At 38.0% G+C, this 22,213-nt stretch overlaps 1 protein-coding gene across 16 annotated transcripts in view; it reads right to left on the bottom strand.

Annotated features, from left to right (window-relative positions):
* COBL (cordon-bleu WH2 repeat protein) overlaps positions 1 to 22,213 on the bottom strand; it is a 178,967-nt gene that overhangs the window by 44,481 nt on the left and 112,273 nt on the right. For 15 of the 16 annotated variants that reach the window (XM_054190123.1, XM_054190124.1, XM_054190122.1 and 12 more), the window contains 2 exons: positions 10,403 to 10,541; positions 7,352 to 7,522 (listed from right to left, as the gene is read on the bottom strand). In XM_054190123.1, the coding sequence (XP_054046098.1) occupies positions 7,352 to 7,522; positions 10,403 to 10,541 (310 nt within the window). The remainder of the gene's footprint in view (positions 1 to 7,351; positions 7,523 to 10,402; positions 10,542 to 22,213) is intronic. The other variant, XM_054190121.1, reaches the window with a different exon arrangement.

Raw genomic sequence — 22,213 nt, 5'->3', positions numbered from 1 at the left:
TGGCACTAAACCTAACCTACTCCTATGCATTTGTTCTTAAGCACATACACCAGCCATAGGTACTAATTTCCACACCTTGGACACAGCTGCCATAAATGTATGGGCAATATTAACGCAATATAATAGCCAACCCAACATGCCTAGAATGCCTAGAGTAAAAATTTGAGCTTACGTTTGGAAGATGCCATCACAGTGGCATCACCTGCAAATATGATTTTACCTTCCTTTTCCTATTTGCAATGAAACTGATTAAAAAAAAAAATCTAGAATAAAATATTTATTTATCTTTTTAGTTGCTTAACAAAACAACTCAGTAAACTAAGTTCAATTTTATGGCATTCTTAAAGAACTGAAAATCTTTGTATAAGTGTGGTATCTATTAGCTTAAAATTCACCTTTAGCGTTATTCTTACTCGCTGCCTAGTGCAGATACGTGACAACGTTGGCTCCCCCTGGTGGCCACCATAAAAAAAGTTTTATACGGCCATTCAGTGAAATCTATGCACCAGGGAACTTGTTTCTAATTCAATGGTTTTCATAGGGGTTGAGCACACTCATCAGGTATCACAATGGGCTTAATCATAAATTACACATCTCTCCTTTTTTCCTAAGAGCACTGAATGTCACTGACATTGGAGTCATATTACTGGAATTTGTTTTGATTTATAAGCTATCTATGCATTTACTTGACCTCCTGAAAGGGCTTAATAATATTTTCCAATTTGGGTTTTTTTTTCCTTTGTTTTTCACCTCAGATATGTTACCATGAAGGACAGTATTTAAGCAATGCTGTTTGGTAGTGCAGATAGATCCTGAATACATTGAATGTGTTTCTTACTAACTCTGGTAAGGGCATTTTTGTGAAAAATTATAGTATAGTATAGTATCAGTTTTTTATCAACTTCTCCATGTCATTCTCATTGCATTTCTAACGTCTCCATGGTTAAAATAAAAGGAGTAAACCTAAGCAGCGTCCTTTCGTATCACTGCTAACCCAAGACTCCATCAAACTGACCTACACTGACATTTCTTCCTCTCACTGAAAATGACAGAAAACCTCTCATTCTCTTCCAGAAGCCGATTGAGGCGACGTTAGAAATCATGGGTTGAAGCCTGGAACAAGCAGGGATTCCCCGTCTGTACCTCGGTGCTGAGCTGGTGCTCACGAACCAAACTTCCAGTGAGTTCGTGTTCCCGTCATCACACTATTATGAACTAACAGTTGTGAAACAGAGTATCTATGCAATTCCACTGAATAGATTTGGATTTAATGAGTGTCACTGAAAGTTCTTTCCCACATTGTGTATAGTAATGGGAGGTTTTAAACATGCTAATGTTATACTATAAGCATAATTTCTTATAATTAAGATGATTTCTTTTAAAGATGTAACAATTTTTCTTCTTTTTTAAAGTTCTGTATAATACTGTTTATGTACCTGGCACTTATGAAATCGTAAGAAACAAAGGATATGAGCTAGCATAAGCAAGACATTTTTTTTACATTCCGAAAGGCAGAGCTGGCTAGCTTAAACCAGTCATTAATATATTTTATGTAGAAATTTCACAGAAAATATTAATTCCCACAAACATACTTTTAGAGGCAAATTTTGCATTTTAATTAAAAAAAAAAGTAAATTAAGGATGAGTAATGAACTTTTTGAGTTTTCACCTAGAGCTTTTAAGAGTTTGAGCAGACCACCTGAAGAGACAGCTTTCCACAGCAAACTTAGCTGGGTGGAGAGGGGTTATAGCTGCATTCCTTCAAAGCAAGGAAACATTTTAACCAAAAACATAATTTTGTTGAAAACTTGAGCCTCCTTGTTGTGGTTTGTGCCATGGTGGCCGTAGTTTTTAAGCTAAACTGGTGTCAATGCAAAGAACTGCTTTTACAATACACTGTAATTCTGCATTGTACTCAATATAAAAGACTTTGTTTCACTACTTCATTATTCCATTTTTATACTAGTCTGAACTCCATGGGGCATGTAACTCCGTGGAGGTACAAATAGGATGTAAATAGAGTAATGAGAATGGGTAAATTAGGTTCTTAATCTTCACATTGTGAACACCTACTAGATGTTTTTTTTAAGAGAAGACTTACAATTAAATCATTGTCCTGCCTTAAGAAGCTATTACAAAGTATCTGGCAGCGCAGAGAGTTCAATTCTACTCCACTTTATTAGAAGACCCTTAGGGTATTAAGTATACTTTCTGAAGCATCACTTAAAACTTATTAACTACATGTCATATTTGTATTAAAAACCGTCAAAACTCTTTTTAGTCATGTTCCACGTTATCTGTAGGAATGCTTTGCTTTCTTATTCTCCATTTTCCCTACCTGGAAAGGATTCAAGATGAACATGATTATTTGCTTGAGGGTAAAACAATAATTTTTCATCATTTAAATTAGAGTTATGTATTGCAACTCACTCATTTAAATAACATAAATGTCTTAAAACACAGTACATGTGAGGTCAGAATAGTTCTGGGTGTGTGCATCATTGCAGCTCATAAAACCTATGCTTATAGTTCAGAATGATTAAAAATACATGCCTTATGGGCCATTCACATGAAGAACTTTCTTCAGCGCAAAGAAGTTTTTGGTAAGTATAATCCTATAGCTGATATTTTAATTATAACTCACTGACTATTTCAAGTACAACTGTAAAAAGGAGACTTGCAAAGCAAGATTTCTCTTGAGCAAACAGTGTTTGTATCTTTTGTTACAGAAATAGAACACACACCTTGATTTCCATAGGTTTTCTCCAGCATCAAGATAAAATTACTCATAATAAGGATCAGGATGAAAGCAGAAGTAAAGCCTATGAATCAGTGCATTTGGTACTGGCTCTTAGTATTCCTTTTAGGCCCCTTATAGATCCAACAGATCTGGTTTTTTTTCTCTTGGCAGCTTGACTGATAGCCAAGATACAGAAAGAATCTTGCACTTCAACTTGACTAGGCCATGCCCAGAGGAACAAAATACATGCAATGAAGGCAAAAGAGAATATAGTCGAGAATGTAAAATGTTGTACTGGGATAACAGAAAAAAAAAGGAAAATGTTTTTAGGAAGTTTTCATTAAACCTTTAGACAGTATTGAAAGTAATGACACCTTGTTCCGAAAACACGCTCTTTGAAACACCAAATCAAATTAAACCATGGCTCAAAATAAAGAGAATCTTTTGAAATGGAACAGACAAATGCATGGATAATCTTTCTGAGGCTGATATATAGATTTATGGAACACAGCATCCAGTTCGGGAGCATACATCTCACAAATGAGTATGAACCACAGCCAAAAATAATCAATAGTAATTAAAAGAGAATGTGCGAGTTCGAAAAGAAAGGAAGCCAAAATCTCAGTCAGAAAAAAAAGGTTCTTTTCCAGCAGGGAAGGAAGGAAGGCAACAGAAGAATCAGGGTAGCAGAGGCACAGGAGGTTCAGAGGTATGAAGGTCATAAGAAGAGGCAAGGTCTGTCAGACGCGCTTGGTATATGAAGGGAATGATGCACAACAGTAAACTGTTGGGGGAAAAGAGTAAAAGGATAAAATTATAAATATTGTGTAGGTCAGACAGCAGAATGGCTAGCATGCTCAGTAATGTTAAAGAATTAGACACACAAAGGAGGTGTAGGTGCATGGGCACATGTTTTGAAATTCGGAATCCCACGGATGCTCTGAGACTGCCTTCCTGGGTTCAGGTATAAACTAACTCAATCCCAACAGAAAACACACCCCCTGATATGCAGCATGTCTATGAATTCTGCTTTACTTGGCCTGAATTTTAATTCTCCATAAGGTACAAGATAGATGATGTCGGAGATTCAACTTCATTCTTTAGCCTCAGATCAGGCTGGATGAGTGAGAGGAGCAAGGGCGGTGTAAGCCTCCTAAGTCACCCTTGCAAGTTTTCTTGCTTTAAAGACCATCTCTAAGAAAGAAAAGGCTGGGTCACCTGACAGATGCCTTCTGAAGCACTGCACTATGACAGGCCAGCAAAATTCCCTACTCAGCAGCCTGCAGTTCTCAATTAATTCAGAACCACATGTAAGAAAATGTAGTTTCCTCTCAGTGAACTTCTCTACCTATTTTTACTTCAAGTTAACCAAGTCCAACCCTTACAGATTATACCTAATGATTGGGAAGGACTAGGTATATATCTAAGGTGACTGAAGAAATATGACCAAATTGCTTGTGAAACTGTCACAGCTTTTGTCAAATGGCTTGTATTACCTGTTAGTATATCAATGATATAATGAAAAACATTAAAAATTACATATGGGTACAAGGCTCCTTTCTGTTCTCCTTGTTCCTTAAAATTAACCTGGTATCAACTAGTAGTATATGTGTCATCTATCAAAATAACTGGGAATGCTTATATGCACTCCTTCATCCCTTTCAAACTTTCTGGTTGAGTGATGATTGAGTATTTTGATCTATAGTTTAAAAAAAAAAGACATGTTCAAATCATTTTTTCACTTCTTTAAAGACAAAACACTTTCCAAAACTTAAAAATTAATTAGGTGTCAGGCCCTTACCCAGTGTGAACTCTGAATTCACTAGTACTTTATCTAGTGTCAGAGCGAAGAATTTAACCTCAGGATCTCACTCTACAAGAAGGTGCATTGTTTATTCTTTTTCAAACAACACAAAATTTCAGACTTCTTACTGCATTTCTTAATGATAGTTCATAACAAGTCAAATAAAGGGCTAATCATGGAGGCTTTAGTTTAGTTAGCATGTTTTAGTTGCTTGTCTAGGTGCAGCAATCTTTCAATATGTGCGTTCTTTACCTGAAGTGGCACTTACTTCAGGAAGTGGAGCTTACTATCAACTCATTTATTGGGAACTTCATAAGCTATGTGACATAACCAAACGCCATGCAACAGAAGTGACAATCTGCACTTCTGCATTCCCAAAGCGCAGTCAATCTTAGAATCACAGGCCATGAACAATCTGATTAGTAAGATAAGGAAGGAGAAAGGATTGCATAAATATATCTTTTTAGACTTGTACACAACATGCAGCTAAGGGTCTACCAGACCAAAAGTTAAGAGGAAAGGTCGTGTTATAAGAATAAAAAGATTAAAAGAGCAAAAACTATGAGGACCAACTGTACTCTTGTTTGTGGAAACGTTTCTTACCATTAGAGTCAGAAAAGCCCAAGTATCTTACTAAAGGCACTATTCATGAATGACTTACACTCCACGTAAGTTTGGAAAACTCCGTGAAGAGTGATTACCACCATCCTCTATGAAATGAAAATTCCTCAACATGGGTTTCCCAGAGCACAATGGGACTACTGTGTGTTTGCTGGGAAGGAATGAGGGGCGAGGCACAGTGCCCCACAGACAGATCGTAAGGAACGAGAATTTAAAGTCCATACGATCACAGAATTTTAATTTCTCAATGGGAATCTTATCTTGTGAAAGACAAACTGCTGCTGACAGTCACCCACTCAGCAAAGGAAGACCACAATCCTCATCAGAGAAAGCTGATTTCAGAACAAATATGCCTTTCATCAATAGTTGGCATCAGTAGCTTATCCTCCTTCCCACCTTGTTCTGTGAGAAAACACAGTTACTGAGGTTAGAGTTAGGAAGATTGAAAATTTTGTTCTTCTTTGAATCTACCGCCAAAGCCCTCTTTGCGCTGCTTGAGGCATTCTCAGGCAATAAAAAACATCATTGCAAAACTCTGTTCTTATACCACTCAATCACTACAGTATCTAAGCACCTTTCAGAATGCCATTAGGCAATATAATTAGCATCTGTCATACGTGCTGCTTTCTCTCATGGGTACATCCATACACATTTCTCTTGTGTAAATCTATACACGTATCTTTATCTAGGTAGAGCACCGCATAATTATAAAGCTAAACTTGTTCCTCTCCAACACCAATGCTTTAAGTCTAAAGTAAGTACCCACTGAACACTATTCTTTTGCTCTCAGTAAACTGATGATAATAAAAGCTCATGTTATTTTCCATGTACAAGCTTAATCAAATCCTTTTGGCTGGGATATAGTGTTTGTTTAAGAACAGATGATCAGCCTGATAAAATCAGAGCTGCATTGATTAAAGGGTATTTGATCACCAAGGTAGATCAGGAAAGCATTGCAAAATAATAGTGGTAGAAACTCAAATGAAGCAGAAATATTAATGCAAAGAATGCCACAAAGGATTTTTAATAAAGAAAACATTGTAGGCACACTGACGGTATCTAGCAAAAAACCCAAGATTTTAAGTATGATATGATTTCTGTGCATACACTCGTAAAAATGAAATAGGGTTAATCCTCAGTAAGATTCAGGTTTTCTGTTAGTATGGATCTCCTTCATTTCCTTCTTTCCCCATCAATAAAACTTGTCAATCTGCATTTCCTCAGCACAGATTTGAAAAATAATGCTTTATATTTAGCTGGTATCCAACAGCAAACACACCAACATTAATGTATCAGAGTAACTGCTACCTGCAGAATAATTTTGGTAAAGAAAATGTCCTGGAAAAAGATGTTTTGTCAAATTAGCAGCTAATGGAGATATTTCTCTATCCCATGGTTAGGAGACACCCTCCTAACCTTCAAAGGAAGTGTGTCCATGAGATGCCATAAGTGCAGAGCTGTGCTGCCTTTACAGGATCTACATGGGTGTGCAGGGCAAGCCCACAGGGAACATAATACATGATCAAAGACTTGGATTGTGTACAAAGATTTAAAAGACAGTCAATGGATAAACATGAAAAAGTAGCATGAAAACATGCTTTTCAAAAATACACAAGGATGTGGAAAAGACCCTATTTCTTTGTCTGATAACTGTTATGCCTCAAGGGGAAGAGCACACAAAGGACTATCCAGAGATGGCAAGGAACATGTACCCATTAGGAAAGGAAGGCCTTTAACAATATACAGCTTCTATAAATGGTTTAATTTTCCTAAGGGAGACACCCTGTAGTTTTCAAATTAGACTGGTAGACCTATTTACTCTCAAAGGAAATTGTCTCTAGAGAGACAGAAAAAATGTTAGTACAGAAAAACAAACATAGAGAATTACTACAAGACAGCAGATTTTTGCTTCCAGCTGCACAAAGTCACAAGGTTTGATGGTTGTTTTTAAATGCTACATACAATGGCCAGGTATCATCCACAGAACTGTCTCCAAGCAAGTGTTTTGTTTACTTTGTATTAATTAGTTACACTGCATTGGGCATTTTAAAAGATAACAGGCTGGAAAAAAGGGAAAAAACAGACATGTATGTCTAGAGAGCAGAGAGGAAAGTCTGGAAAAGATACCCCTGAGAGTAACCATCAAAGGAGTGGAAATGCAAATATATATGTATTTTCAAACATACGTTTAGGTACCAGCTCTGTTGGTGCTGTAAGATCTGCTTCTCTGTGACATATTGTTGGATCCACAATGTCTCTGTCAGGAGGAGGGTAAGGTGGGGGTGGGGGGATCACTAACTGGGGTGGACCACGAGTGGTGCCTCTAGGAGGCTTTTGTGGCACCTGCCGTCCATCACCTACAGGGGGATCAATTGACCAGTTACTTCATTGCAAGATAACGATTGCTCTGTTTATCGTTATTTTTTAAACGCATATTGATCTTCCCATACCCACATCCAAAGTCACTCTGGATCTAATTCTGCCCTTATTTATACTGAAATAATTAAGGGAGAAGGTAAAGCTCGATCTCTCTTAAACAACAGCAATGGGACCAGAATTGGGCCCAGCACATACATGCGCATCACAACTAACAGTTAAAAATCACCAGTTTTGGAAGACATAAGGAAGGAGAAAAAAAAAGTTTAATAAGAAAAACTGAAAAAAGCTATGCAGGGAAATACAAAAAATGTTTTATTTTTATCTTCTCGAGTGCCAAATTGCCTCAATTTGCTGACCTCTAGGATACTTTACGTGACTACTTCCCTGACTCTCTGAGAGAAAGAGGATGATGCCTCAGGTCAGTATTTTCAAGTAGTAGTATTTTCTTTTTATGAGTAGGTTTTTTATTATTTTGACATCGTGAAGAAGCAGATGATTAAGTAATTTTTTGCAAAACAGTGTTTTAAGCTATCAAAGGAAACGCTCATAAATTTGGCTGGGGGCTTATTTCAATACTATGTGCAATAACTAAATAAATGCGTGCAACTTTGCACTATATTAACCATCTGCAATGTTAAAAAGCTGCTGCCAGTTTGCAGTGTGCAGACCTAGAGCTATTGCAATTTGGAAAGTCCTTAAAGGCTGAAAGTGCACTGAGGAACCATGACTACCTGCTCATTCTGCTCTCATACCCTGCCTTAAGCATCTACTGTGGTCACTGCTGAAGACAGATGCTGGCAGAGACGGACCTCTCGTCTGATCCATTTTGATCATGCTCTGGTGCTGCTGAGAAGGGAAGTAGCACCAAGAGGGAGGAAAAAAGATTAAACCATTCAGACACAATTTAATGCTGGCATATGTGCAGACCCTTTCTTACTGCCGTGAGAAAACTGGGCACAATTCTTTGGTGTCTGAATAAGTGATTCAGTATTGAATACTGAAGTGAATTTACCAGTTTGAGAATATTTTTGATGGGATCTTTTGCTTTGATTCATGTGGCTAACTTGGGAGATACATAGGTAGCTTTAATCCTTTTTCCATCATGTGGCTGCCTATTTCTTGCAGCACATTATTTCCCTCACTACAGTCTTGCTTTTTTCACAGCTTTTCTCTCTTGCTTTCAGAGCCATCTGTGCTTTCTCATCGTTTTCTTGCAAGGGCCCCCAAAAGAGGCTGTTTTACCAACCTTCCCTTGCTGTAACATTTTTTCTTGTTAATGAACACATTCATTCAAGAAAGTAGCAGAAAACGAAAAGCACTGAAGATAGGGCTACTGTGGGACGAGTTCTTTGTTGGTGTAAATTAATAAGGCTCCATTAAAGAAAACGATACTAAGAATCCTACATCAGCAGAGTCTGGCCAGCAAGCACTTATGTGCACAGTACTGAACAGACTAGAAGTGGCTCTGCTCTGCTTTATTTCGTCTGTAACATTCCGAGCACTGATACAAAATAAAATGAACACTTAGAAAAAGTTAAAGCACCAAATGTCATCAATAAGTGACCGGCTGTAGGGCAAAGCATGAGGAGCGACAGACCGTGACATCTGCAATGGTTAAAAGTAAGCCAATTTGCTGAAAACTGCTGTGTTATACGGCACAGCGAAAACGTTCCTCTTAGAGGGTTTAAATAAGACATGTCAATGGAGTCGAATATGTCACAAGATAATGGACTCCTGCTGCTACATAAATGCCGAGGCATTAAATGTGAAGCATTTACTGAAAATAAATGTTGGAACAAAGCCAAGAGGTTTCTTTCTAAACTGTGAGGCATTTGTAATGTAAGCAATTATGTATGACAGGATGTCATATCTGTATGTCTTAGGCACTTTATGAAACATGAGGTCAAAGGCACGAACTGAAGTGCACTGAGCGCATTATGGCACTTGAAGAATGATTCTCTTAATGTACTGAAAAACGAGTTCCAATATGTGGGGTTATTATCTCATATCATTACCCATCATAAAATGACTTTGTTTGCTAAAAGCATAATCTTGGGGTCCTCACCCCAGCAAAGCTCCCACCAATCTCAATAAGCTAGCAGTCATACAATGACAGAGGTCTGGGAGAACGTTTTTCAGTCTTTCTGTATGAGACTAAATGTGGTGTCACATAGACCTGAAGGCTAGAGTTTCTTTTGTTGTGTCCAGCTATGTACAGCATTCCTTGGAGAGGACCAGTTCTTTTCTTCTACTGATTAGCTAAAGACTCAGCAGAGATTAGTTCATAATAAAACTGAGGACTAAATTAAAAAGAAAAACTTCACTGACTACAGTCAGTTGATGTCAAACTGTTGGGGGACTTTAGGAAAAGAAAACACCTTCAGGCTTTAGGAACATGAGGAGATACTGAACCAGTTTGATTGTACATTAGTTCTAGCAGAACCCCATGGCTTCAGATGCTTTCAGTATTGCCTGGCCTATCTCCATTTACTAGCATTTCCATTTATTATTTCCGTATTTCGATTTAGTAGCAAAATCACCATGACCTTAAAGGTGCAGAATAGGCCCAGGGCTGGTGCTTTTGGATATTCAGCGTGTACCAAACATTCAAATCATCTGATGAGTGTTATCTACCTTTTACTACCCTATAGTACTTCGAATGGCGTCATTTAAAAAAAAAAAAAAAGAGGTAATATGCAAACACTTATTTCCAGACTTTCATTCTGCAGAGAAATGCGTTTTTCCCCCAAGTTACAAAAATTTCCGAACTCACAGGATAACAGAATTAAGGAAACTTCAAACAGTGAGCACTGAAAGTACATGCATGGGATTACACAGGAGAAAAGAACGCCTCTCACCCATTGTGCTCTTCCTCTTCTCTTCCCTCTCTTCTGTCCTGTTTGGCACAGCAGGAGTGGGTGGAGCAGATGCAGTTGGTGGAAGAGGGGCACGCCTCTTCTTTTTCTGTAAATCATTTAGGGATGATCCTTGTGAAATCTAGCAAAGTTGAAAAGTAGACACAGTAAAGGATATGTTTTCTCAATGTTGTAAATTGTCAGTAACAAGAAAAAAGTGATTGTCATATGACCTAATTTCTCAGCACAGTATATTTATAATGAACATTTATAGTGACAACAGAAGATTAAAAAGACAGATGAGAAGGGGTATAGTAATACTGCACTCAGAGAAGGAAAGGGACAAGAACTGCAAATGACTGTCACAGCAGAAATACCAGTCTGGTAGACATTGGATGTTTCTGGTAATAGGGAACTAGAGAGCCCAACACTCAGCGATGCACAGTATGACACTACGTGTGGTGTTAAGCTTGAGCCATAGCATGATCTTGTTTCTCCATTGGTTGCTTCAGACCTTGAATTATGGTTAAATAGTCCAATTGGTACGTGTAGGGAATAAACTTTCTCTCGTTTCTTTGATTTTCCTCTCAAATTCTTGTTTAAGGACTTCTGAGAGAAGAATCAGCATTGAAAGTTTGCCTGCATGATGATATGAGATCATACTATGCTGTGTTTATGTCTACTGGACTTCACAGACATACTTTTGAAGATCTGTAACACCTCGGCTTCCAATAGTTGCAACATGCTGGTTGGCAAGACAAGACTTCATTACTGTTTACGCTGCTTTTAAAAAGATGAAAAATTTTATTGCGAGTGACTTGGGTTTCACTGAGTTGCATAATATTTTCTGTAGCTTGTTAGAACTTAGCTTTATTTCCCTTTTCCTGAAAAACAGTAATAATGAAACCAAAAACACGAAGGAAAATCCGTTGCATTCTTATATTTGAAAGGTACTGACAACACCAGACAGAACCAGGCTTAGCTGAGGCAGAGGGTAACGGGAGCTGCCCACACATGGCATGCTGTTGGCACTCCTCAGTCTTCACGTGCATCTCTTCACTCCTCTGTCCATCACGATACTCCCCAGAGCTGAAGATATCTAATATACAGAACTGCCTGGTGGTTTTCTAATATTTCAAAGGCTTAAACAACAATAATAATCTTTCCTTTAATCCAGAGGATTAATGAACCCTTAAAATACATTTGTTGTGGGAGACTTCATTAAACAAATAGCAGCTTCACACTGCTCAAAGCTATTATCAGAGTTCAGAGGACAGGCACTCATTTAGATGCTATGTCGAGTGACAACTCTGAGAATAGATGAATTTTACACAGAGTGGGACATGAATAGAGCCTCTCTCCACTTAGCCTTCCTTTTTAAAACCACTCAGAAGGGTCTTATGTTATAAACCACAAACATTCAATTCCCACCTTTCAGGATAATGCTTTAACCACCGTGCCACATGACAATTAGACACTCTCCACCCCTTCTTGGTGAACCTGCATCCTGCATATAGAGAAACTTGGTAGTAACTGCACTGGACATAGAGCACGTTAACCAGGATGAGCTGCAGCTTCATAGCAAACAGTTTCTTTAAGGTGGAGAGGACGGGGGTGGGGGGAAAGAAAAGTGTCCTGCTCTTGCTTCCTACTACCATGGATTATTTCTGCATTGTACATTAAATGTCCACTGGATATTGTGCATGCATGACTAAAGCCAGTGAAGCCAATCTAGATGAAGTTAGCCACAGTAAGTGGGCAAGAACATTAATAGTAGTGATTTTACAGACTTCAATTTTGGTTACCAAATTTGAAATTTTGGTTACTTCAAACTCGGTTCTTCAGGATACAACCTTACAAAAAAGAGAAAATTGTCAAAGTGGGTGCTTTGATTAATCTGACTACAAAGTCTCAAAAATTCAGTAAATATGAAGAAATTGAACCGTCTGGGAGACAGGCAGCATCTGAACTTCTCCAACACTTAAGAAGCACAAGCCACAACTTCTGTCATTATTTAATGGCATTTTACAGCTTCCACATTCACTCCTGTTTCTCCGGGCAGAAAGGTCATTTTACTTGAGGACAAAAAATGGATGGACCGATGATTTAAAAGATAAGTCTAGGAAATCTTGAGAATCAAGGCAGAAAGCAAGGAAACATGTGTTCCCACTTGAAATAATAGGGATCACTAATCACCCTTTCCCAAGTATCAGATGAGTGAAGGATGTTAGTCTGGTATAGTCAAATTCCTCAAAGATACATTAGTGCTTTACTAAGAAGAAAGGATCCTTGTTAGAAGCCAGCTTATCTTTTTCAGCTCTATGCATTCTTATTTAGTTGAATCTTCTGAGGAACCTTAGATAGATGTACGGATGAACACGCTGCTACAGCTACAGAAAAGGCTAGAAAATAGCTCGTGCTCAACTGCAATAATGCAAGTTTGGTCAAAGACACACACAAAAATGCTTTTATTATACTGTCAGCTAAGTGCAGTATACTTCACAAACACCATAAAGAAGATGAAAAGCTTGTTTAAAGCCAGCCACACTACAATGTATATAAGAAGCGTCTAGTTCAAGAACAGGTCATAAAAATTGTTAGAAGTAGTTCTTTAATGCCAACCTTGGTAAACCTATGAGGCTAAACATAAACAGAAAAAAAACACAAAGAACATTCTGTTTCTTTCTTACAATTGTATATACCAAAACAATAGAAAGTGAAAATAATTTGTTATGGCTGGCTGCTTCTTTTATAAAGAAATCAAGCTTTGACAACATTATCTGAAGTAATTTCCCATCCAAACTTCATTACAGGAGCCCCTCTCTGAGCATAACAGAATATTTCCTAGTCTTATCACTTGTGCTTCACCTATGTAGCATTTTTAACTAGAAGAAATTATTAGGTCAGTTTCTGTTACGCAATGAACACATAATTTTTAAAGATAATAACAAGTGTTCTCTGACTATAATGAATACCATCAACTGAGCTAGAGATGAATAAAGTGGGCCAAAAGCACCTAAGTCTGACAAAGAGTGTCACTTCTGTTTCCATATTGATGAGACCACATATGACGCATACCCCAGTTTTCCATTAAGTGCATGTCATGCCTCACATGCTGTTTAAAAAATACTTCTAATATTGCAGACAAAATATCTGAGGAATGTGCTGAATGTGTTTTCCTTCTGTGAAAGCTCAACATCTTTACTAAGATATGAGTGCTTTACATAAGACTTTATAATATATTTAGAGCATAACAATAACATCATGGGGAGGTTATGTATCAAAATTGTGTGGAAAAGAATCCTACCAGGCTAATGCTTGAAATTTTCAGTAAGTAGCATTTGACAGTCACCTTACTTCCAAAAGGTCTGTGGATACAGTAAGAGTGGATGGATAAATTTAGTTTGAGCTTCCTCATGCATAAGAGTCCAGTATTTTCTTTGGGTTAGGTTGCACCGAATATCAGTTCATGAAAAATACTAATGGAGGCCCAAGGAAACAAAAGCCACCACCACCAAAAATTCATCAAGCATTCAAAGACAATGAGGTTCTCAGATAAATTTCCAATGTAAGTTCTGCTCCTTTGCCTTGCCTGTGCTCTACTTGCAGGTCAGACACCGGTTTTGCATTTATCAACCCTCCACTATTAATCTTTCTAACAGAAGCGTTTATCTTTGTAAGTACTTGCTCAGTCATCTGGCAAATGCCACCTTTCTTTTATTCACAGACCAAACTAGGTCTAAATTTACTGCAGGTTTACAGTTCCTGAAACTCCTTCCGTAGGAGGAGTACTCTCCTTCCGTAAGACAGAAACTATATCATTAATTTGTGCTCCTCTGTCCCTTCAGTATCTACCAACATTCACAATCCACTTGATGACACTGACTACACATCTCAGTTGCCTGAATCACTACTCTGACCAAGAAGGACATTGCACTCTGCTGTTTCCAAAGTCAGATTAAAGACTCTACAATAGCGTACTCGGAGAGCCACACATACCCAAGTCTGTTCTGTTAAGGACAGCCCACAAACTCTTGCCATAGATGGTAGAGAAAAAGGGAATGGGCTTAATGCAACCTTGGAAAGCGCACATACTGCATCCTTGTTAAATAACAAAGTACTGTAACGTTGTAATTACTGCAGTTATATCTTGACTAGTAAAGAACCTAGCAACTACAAAGGTGTTCCAAAATAGTGATAGAACCAGGTAAAAATATCTTAAGCTAACACTAGAAGCCCAGCTGAATTTTGTGGGCTTGAGGGGAAAGTATCATGTAACTTCTAAACTGGATGTTGAAGGCCACTTTTGTGCCTTCTGGGAACTACTGCCTTTCAAGCAACACATTTTGCCTGTTTATTGAATAGCTGGGGGGGCCTTGATACTCTTCAAGGACTACTGTGTTGGGACACAGAGACCTGAAGAACGAGCCATATTTTCTTCCTTCTCCCAAGATTGATGTCTGGGGAGAAGAGTGGACATATGAGAGACATGTACTTTTTGCAAGACAGAGTTTGGAAAAAAGCTTGGTGATCTCAGCTCAGAAGCACAACTAAGAACACAAGTAGGGAAAAACGACTTAAAAATTGCCATGGAAAGACTTTCTTGGACTTGCACACTAAAAGCAAACAGCACCTTGCCCTGGTTTCAGCTGGGATAAAGTTCATTTTCTTTCTAGTAGTTGCTGTGTTTCAGATTTGGTATGAAAGGAACGTCAAGAATGCATATTGCTTTAGTTGTTTCTAGGTGATGTTTGTACTATTCTAGCACTTTTTTCAGCTTTCCATAGAAACTGAGAGGGAGCATAGACAGAACAATGGAATGGCCGGTGGAATATTCCATACGATAGATGTCATGCTTGATATATGAACAGGGGGAGGTTGAGGAGGAGGGGGCAAGAATCCATGATCACTGCTCAGGGGTCACTGCTCCAGATAGGCTGGGCAACCAATTCACCAGGTAGTGATAGTGACTAGTGTTGTATTACTTTATCTTGTGCATTCTTTTACCAGTATTATTATTATTGTTGTTGTTATTTTCCCTTTTTCTGTTATTGTTCTATTAAACTATCTTTATATATTTATGTTTATCTTTTTCCCCCCCCCCCTTTCCTTTCCCCTCCTTTTCTCCCTCTTCTCCCTAACCTTCTCGAGGGGGGAAGGGGGAGAAGTGCATGAGCAGCTGTGTGGTCCTAGCTGCCGGCTGGACTTAAATCATGACACACCTTCTGAGTTACCTGGAACAGGTTTTCCCTGAACAACTGCAGGTTCTGTTGCAGCTGGCATCCACACCTACTGGAGAAAGCCCTGATGACTGATAGACAGATCTAAACAGTTCTAACTGTGCCTTAAGAGAAAACCTCTCAGTGGATCCAGTCAATATGTGATTGAGATGTTAAAAAATAAAGGGCGTGGTTTGTGTTTCAAAATCCAAACCACTCTTCCCAATATTTTCATAAACATTACAAGAAATATTTGTCTTACAGCAATGGACTTTTCCTTTTACTCTCGCTGCTATCATTTTGCCATAAGAAAGGAAAAATGGAAACTTGAAAATCTAACAATTTTCCAGGTTTGCTATTTAACAAAATCCTTCTTAAAGCAATTTTCTTCCTGCTCCAACATCGTAGCAACAGGTGATACGCATATTCTTTCAAGAATAGGATTATGTCTGGAATAAAGGTTGTTTTTAAGGGATGATGGTTTAGCATACAGAAATAAAAAATTGCATAGCATATGATACAAACTGTGTGAAGAAAGTTCATATACTCTTGCTTCTTTATCCTTTTTATGCAACAATACACGTCAGGATCTTTTATTGTTTTATAGAATGCTTGCATAGTTGCAACTTCTGTCTAATTTGTATACAAAATGTCTTGTTTGGGGAAACAGCAAGTGACTGTTTGTAGAAATTATTTTTAGAAGTAAATAAAAAGGATTGGAAAAAGAACACATGGATTCAATCACTGGCATGCCCTGACTACAAACTGGTTTCTATCATCCAACACTGACTAGACACACACTCTGATTTATGCAAGCCAGATTCTGATACACCTGCTGGTGATGATATCATGTAGGGTCAGAATGCCTATCAAATTACAAGACTATTTAAATACGATCCACAGAAAAATTCAGAGCTAACTTGTAACTGAACAAACAATGGTATCACCCCAAACTATGTGTGGGACCAATCCCAACCCTCTTCCCTTCACAAAGAATCTTAAGAAATCTTGAAATAATTAAGAGACATTTTACAAGAAGCTCTAGAAGTAAAAAGAAGAGACACATGTTTTATTAACCAGTTTTAAACTCTTGATATAACCATCACTGCACTGGTGCTTCTACAGCATTGTGTGAAAGACAAGTGGTAGGTTGGTATATAAGTAAGATTTATGGTTTGAGAGGTTTTAAAAATATTTTGCTATGATTTTGTACATATTTTAAAGCAGTTGAGAAGAAAATATTTTGATCCAAGAGGAGCCGGTCTAGGAAAATCAGAGAGATAAATCTTTCAGCTGCAGAACAGAGACATAAATCTGTCCAATAAACTTGATGATATAAAAGCTATTCTATCCAGCTGATTCTGCATTTTCACAGGGCAACAGATGCTTCAACATGCCTAGCACTAGAAACCACAAGAAGTCCCAATTGAACATTAATATGTCTTAAACAACATTTACTCATATGTCTAATATTCCCTGGACAGGTCATGCATTATTATGCTTTTCACTGGCGTACACTGACAAAGGAAAATTCAGGGAGCTCTCAAAGAAACAGGGTGGATGAGCAATTTAGGAGGCTGACCACTCTAAGTTCCATTGTATTAAATCGTCTATTCAGCACTGAGCTTCTCTATGTTGTTTCCTTATTGGGTAGTACCCCATTTCATTTGATTAAAAACTGAACATTTAATCCACAAGTACATTGCAAACGGCATTCAAAGACTGCAGTCTGATGTTTCCCAAAAAATATGTCCTTATGTTGCAGAATGCATTTGTGTGGGTTATTTAAAATGCTTACTAGGATCCCATGCAATGCAACAACATATTGTAAATACAACAAACACAGAGACACTAAAAAATTTGGCACGTGGAAACAGTTTTAAAGAGGGTATAATTTGAAAAACTTGTGATTTTGATAAAACGCATAGGAATAACTATACTTTAGTTACACAGTTTCTCTGGATTGGTCATTTTAGTTCTGTACATCTTGATTTTTCAGTGTTGGGTCTCAAAAAGCTTACAATAAAATGAGTGATAATAAACTTAAAGGGAGATTTTTAAGCAAGCCATACGAAGTTAGGAAATGCATGCTGTGACAGCAAGACTGACATTTGGACCAACCAGACCCGCTATCTCATCTTACTCTGGACATGCCACTCTCACATGGAACATGTGAGAGCCTAGATGGGAAATCCTCAAGCTACTGCCAACATGAGTTCAAGTCCACGATGTAACACCACCTAACTCTTCAAGCAGGACAACCACATTTGTGACGTGACACAATGCTGCTCTGTATCAGGGTGTTTCCTCCTACTTTGAAGCTCTGCACCATGCCTTCTTCTACTGTGCTTGGCCCAGGTGATGGTTGCACCCCAGCCATAGTCACCGCCTCAGCTTTGGAGCTGCTTTGCTACTGGGAGTGTTCAGGCGCTGTGTTAAGTGGGAAGTCTGGCTCATAAATAGAGTGCAAACTGCATTGCTCTTCTGAAAATACCCTTACCATTGATATTTTAATCCGAAGCCACAAAATATTGTATTGTTTTGCCTACTTTTATGCTGCTTAATTTCAAATTAATTTTTTTTCCATTATTTAATTCTGGTATTAAACAGGGTTTTGTAATGAAACTTAGTATCCATTACCAAAAATGAAGCTGTGACTGCAAAAACATCTCTGTCTTTATAAAAGACAAAAAGCTTAGCATTACTGGATTCTACAGAAATTGCTACGCTCTTGTGCTATTTTATTCATAAAATGAAGACGACGAAAGCCAAGGATGTCCTTGAATGTTCATCTGACTGGCGACAGAAAGCTAAATCAGTTGACACAAGAAAGGCACTACAAGGTGAAGGGGCAAGCTCATTTTTCCATCTGTTTTTATTGAACACACCCTTTGTGAAATGTCATGGTCAAGGGCAGTTAAAAATTAATGTCATTCTAATCTTCTTTAAACACTTCAACTTGTTCGGTTAAATGTGTCAGACAGGAAACTATCCATAAACAAATTTGAGATGTTAAATTACTAAGATAGCTGTGATTTCCTTCTTTTGCAAAATCTCATTACTAGCTGCAATATTATTTCCACTCAAGGAAGTCACTCTACACCACCAAATATTTTCACATGCATTGAAACATGTAGACTACACAAGTCTGCGGATGTTTGCTTTGGCAGAGACTTGAACTTCCTCTGTTTCTCCGAATACAATGTAATCCTCCTCACTTATGTCTTCATTTAGAGAGGAAAAAAAAAACAACAAAAAAACCTCAAACACTTAAAAATCACATTTTAAAACCACCACAAACTTATTTGCTACTAAGATTCATTTCTCCTCTAGAGAAGTTAAACACAAAGGCAAAAACCACCTCCAAATCTTCATTTCATATTTGTGCTTATCTTTTTAGTTAGAGCAAATACAATTAATAGAACAAATAAACATAAGTAAGAGTTTAAAATACATAGCAGGACTGCAGCTCAGTATTTCTTCTGACAACTTTGTCAATGAATTTGACATGATCAATGTCATCTCCTTGAGTCGTTGCCTTTGGGAAAGGCACTGGCACAAGGGTTTTATACATCATATTTCTGCCTCAGTCTCACATCCACAAGTACAGGCTGGCTGATTGGTTGGTCTGCTTATCTGTCCTTAAAAATCTGACAGATGTTATGAGCCAACTGAAGATCTGCAAAACTTATTTTGCATCTTTGTCAAATTTTCTGCCAAAAGGATGGGCTATAGCCTAAAATCTGTTAGGGCTAGAAAGTGGAAGGCAATCACAAACATTTGACCAGGAACAAGGAGAACCACACACTTTCTATTACCATTAAGTGACATACCTCCCTTGAGCTTAACACATACAATTTTCTTCTGCAGAGTTAGCCGAGTTCAATTTCTACTGCCTAGCGCTAAGTCCTCAGCAATCGCCTCAGAAGTCTTCTCAATTTAGAGAAAAACATACGTGACTTATTTCCAGTGTTCACCCTCCATATATCAGCCCTCTCCATCCGCAGGCACACAGAATGCCTGGGAAACCTGGTTTAGGCAATAAGTCAAGTGATAGTTTCGTGCCATCCCTTCCCACTGCCCCCTGCAAATTTCCACTCAGTCTAGTTCCTTCGAGCACTCATGAAGGGCAGCCAGAAGCCCCTACTTCCACAACCTTCAGAAACCAAGAAGAGGGGGAGAATAGCAAAGTAGTACCACAGTGTCAATAAGATGTGTTACTAGGTACTGTAGAGTAACATGGCTCTACATCAAGCTATTCCCCACAAGATTTTTATCATGCAAAATTACAAATAGACTCTGCTGTGAAGATTTGTTAGAGAAATCCACCATGGCACTTCACTTGCTATCCACGCCTGGAAGTGCCAGCAATATAGAGTTAAGCAGGACTCAGGGGTTGTCTGCTGAGCTATGATTAAGGTGAGCACACTGCAATCAAAATGATGTGCCCATTTCTCCGGATGACCTGCACCACCCATCCTTTAAAGAGGTGAAAAACTGAAGCGGTATGCAGTCAAAGGAACTGCATTTGCATTCCTCCCTCCCCACTTCTATTACTTTTGAGATATGACTATGAATTAACTCAAACGAAACATAGCTTTAATTTGCAGAGAACAGTTTGTACTAGATTGTACTTACTTGTGATGCATTTTCTTGCTTTCTTATTTGGCTAAACAAGGACCAGAATGCAACGCCATTAAGCCATTAAATTAAACCTGATTTACACAGCATGTATTTACTTAGTTAACTTTTCTGTTATACAAATTTTTACATTTTTAATTTGGGATCTAAGAAAGGTGGAGTTACAAGAAAAATCTGAAAAGCGACACAAACCCAATTTCTAAATTAAGCACAGCATCAGGGTCATTTTCCATTGCTTACTGAAGGCCAGTTCTTCAGAAGCCATGCTGCTTAAAATGTTCTTTGTCTATTAACTTCCCCTAAGTACCTTGCCCAACAGAGCCTAATAATTACTTGACACATACTTTCTCTTTAATGAGAGCTAAAGCTTACGATGACATCAGCCTGTCCTATTTGTCTGTGACTTGCAAGCCAGATGAAGTTTACTTGCTAAATGTTGCAACCCTGCCAAAATTCAGGGCTGCACAGAACAGTATGTTCGGGCCCTGATGTCTTGCCAGTTTTCAATGAAGTGCTTGACAGAGACCACATGTGGAGGTCAAGTGACACTATCATGATCTCACCAGATGGTAAGTTGTGGTATTATTCCCAAGGCAGGTAGTATAGTCTGTTCAGAAACAGTTGGCAGATGATCCATGAACTCACAGCCAGAAGCAACTGGATTATTGCAAAAGATCAAGAATGCTATTGATGTTGGCGAAAAGACTATTCCAAGAATTTTTTTTGCACGTAATTCAAGGACTCAGTTCTCAAGATGTATATTTTCTTGGGAAAAAAAAAAAAAAAGGATCTATTTTATTAAATTCTGTCTTAAATCAGTAGCTCTCCTGTCAAAGAAATCTTGTATTCTTGCATGATTATTATGTGATATATGTTAAATAGTGAAAATAAAGACACTGCAAGCTCACCTTGCTTGGGTTCTTGTAACATATTAAGGATCACCAGGTCACTCTGACTTTGATGGCAATTCAGAGATTGTATCTACACAGGTTAGAGGGCAAGACTGGACTAGTTTGCAGAGCGCAACAGGAAAACAGACCACGAAGGAATCTTACAAAATTTTGTAGATGACATTCTCCCATCCCTCTACAGTAATAGCCTAACCAAGTCAAAGTGTGAAACACTCAGCACTTCACATGGTCCAGTTAAAGCAGGCAAGCAATTTAAATCACTACTGGACTGACTCTGTGTCCTGGTTTGAGGTAAAACAGAACCATTAGCTAAGCCTCTTCTAACTCTCTGAAATTAACAGCATATTGTGCAGAAACTATTTGCTCTCAGAGTGATAAGACCTATGTTTCCTGGACAAAGTTGCAAAAAAATCCTATTTCTAAAAATGCAATAAAAGCCACACAGTGGAATCCTTTTATGCAGCAGCAGTTTTCTTCCCCAAGCTAAAGCAGCAATATTCTCCTTTCAGAAAAAAGACATAATTTAAAAGTAGACTTTAAAATTTCAAGTTCCTCTGGTGCAAAACCTATTAATTGACTGTGAATTTTATCTGAGAAAAGACAGATTCTCAAAGGGCCAGTGTAAAGGCAGTCTTACATCCCCTTGCACTTCTGAGAGGGTGCACCTTCTGGCTAACATCAAAACCTCCACTGAAATTCTACACTAACATCCTCATTCATACTGGCCAAACTTCAGAAAAAAATATAATCAACTGCACTTAATCACTTCATGACTGAGAAAGCTAGGATTCCCTTTAAATAATGCATCACACTGTGACACCTTACTCTATTTAAAATTGTGGGACAAAAGAGTACAAAAATAAGTACTTTAATTACAAATTTAAAAAAAAAGGGGGGTGTGTGTAAAAAAAACTCCTGGAAAATAAGTTAGTTGCCTACAGTTATTAAAATGCTTTCTGAAATTTTGTTTTTAAAACAGGACACATGCTGCTAGTAAATAAATGTGCAGCAACACAAAGTCGAGCATTAGGAGCTCTAAAGAG

This window comes from Rissa tridactyla, chromosome 2 (genome assembly GCF_028500815.1).
Source record: "Rissa tridactyla isolate bRisTri1 chromosome 2, bRisTri1.patW.cur.20221130, whole genome shotgun sequence".
NCBI classification, from domain to species: domain Eukaryota; kingdom Metazoa; phylum Chordata; class Aves; order Charadriiformes; family Laridae; genus Rissa; species Rissa tridactyla.
Note: the sequence above shows the minus strand (reverse complement) of the source record. Positions and strands in the feature narration are given on the sequence as shown.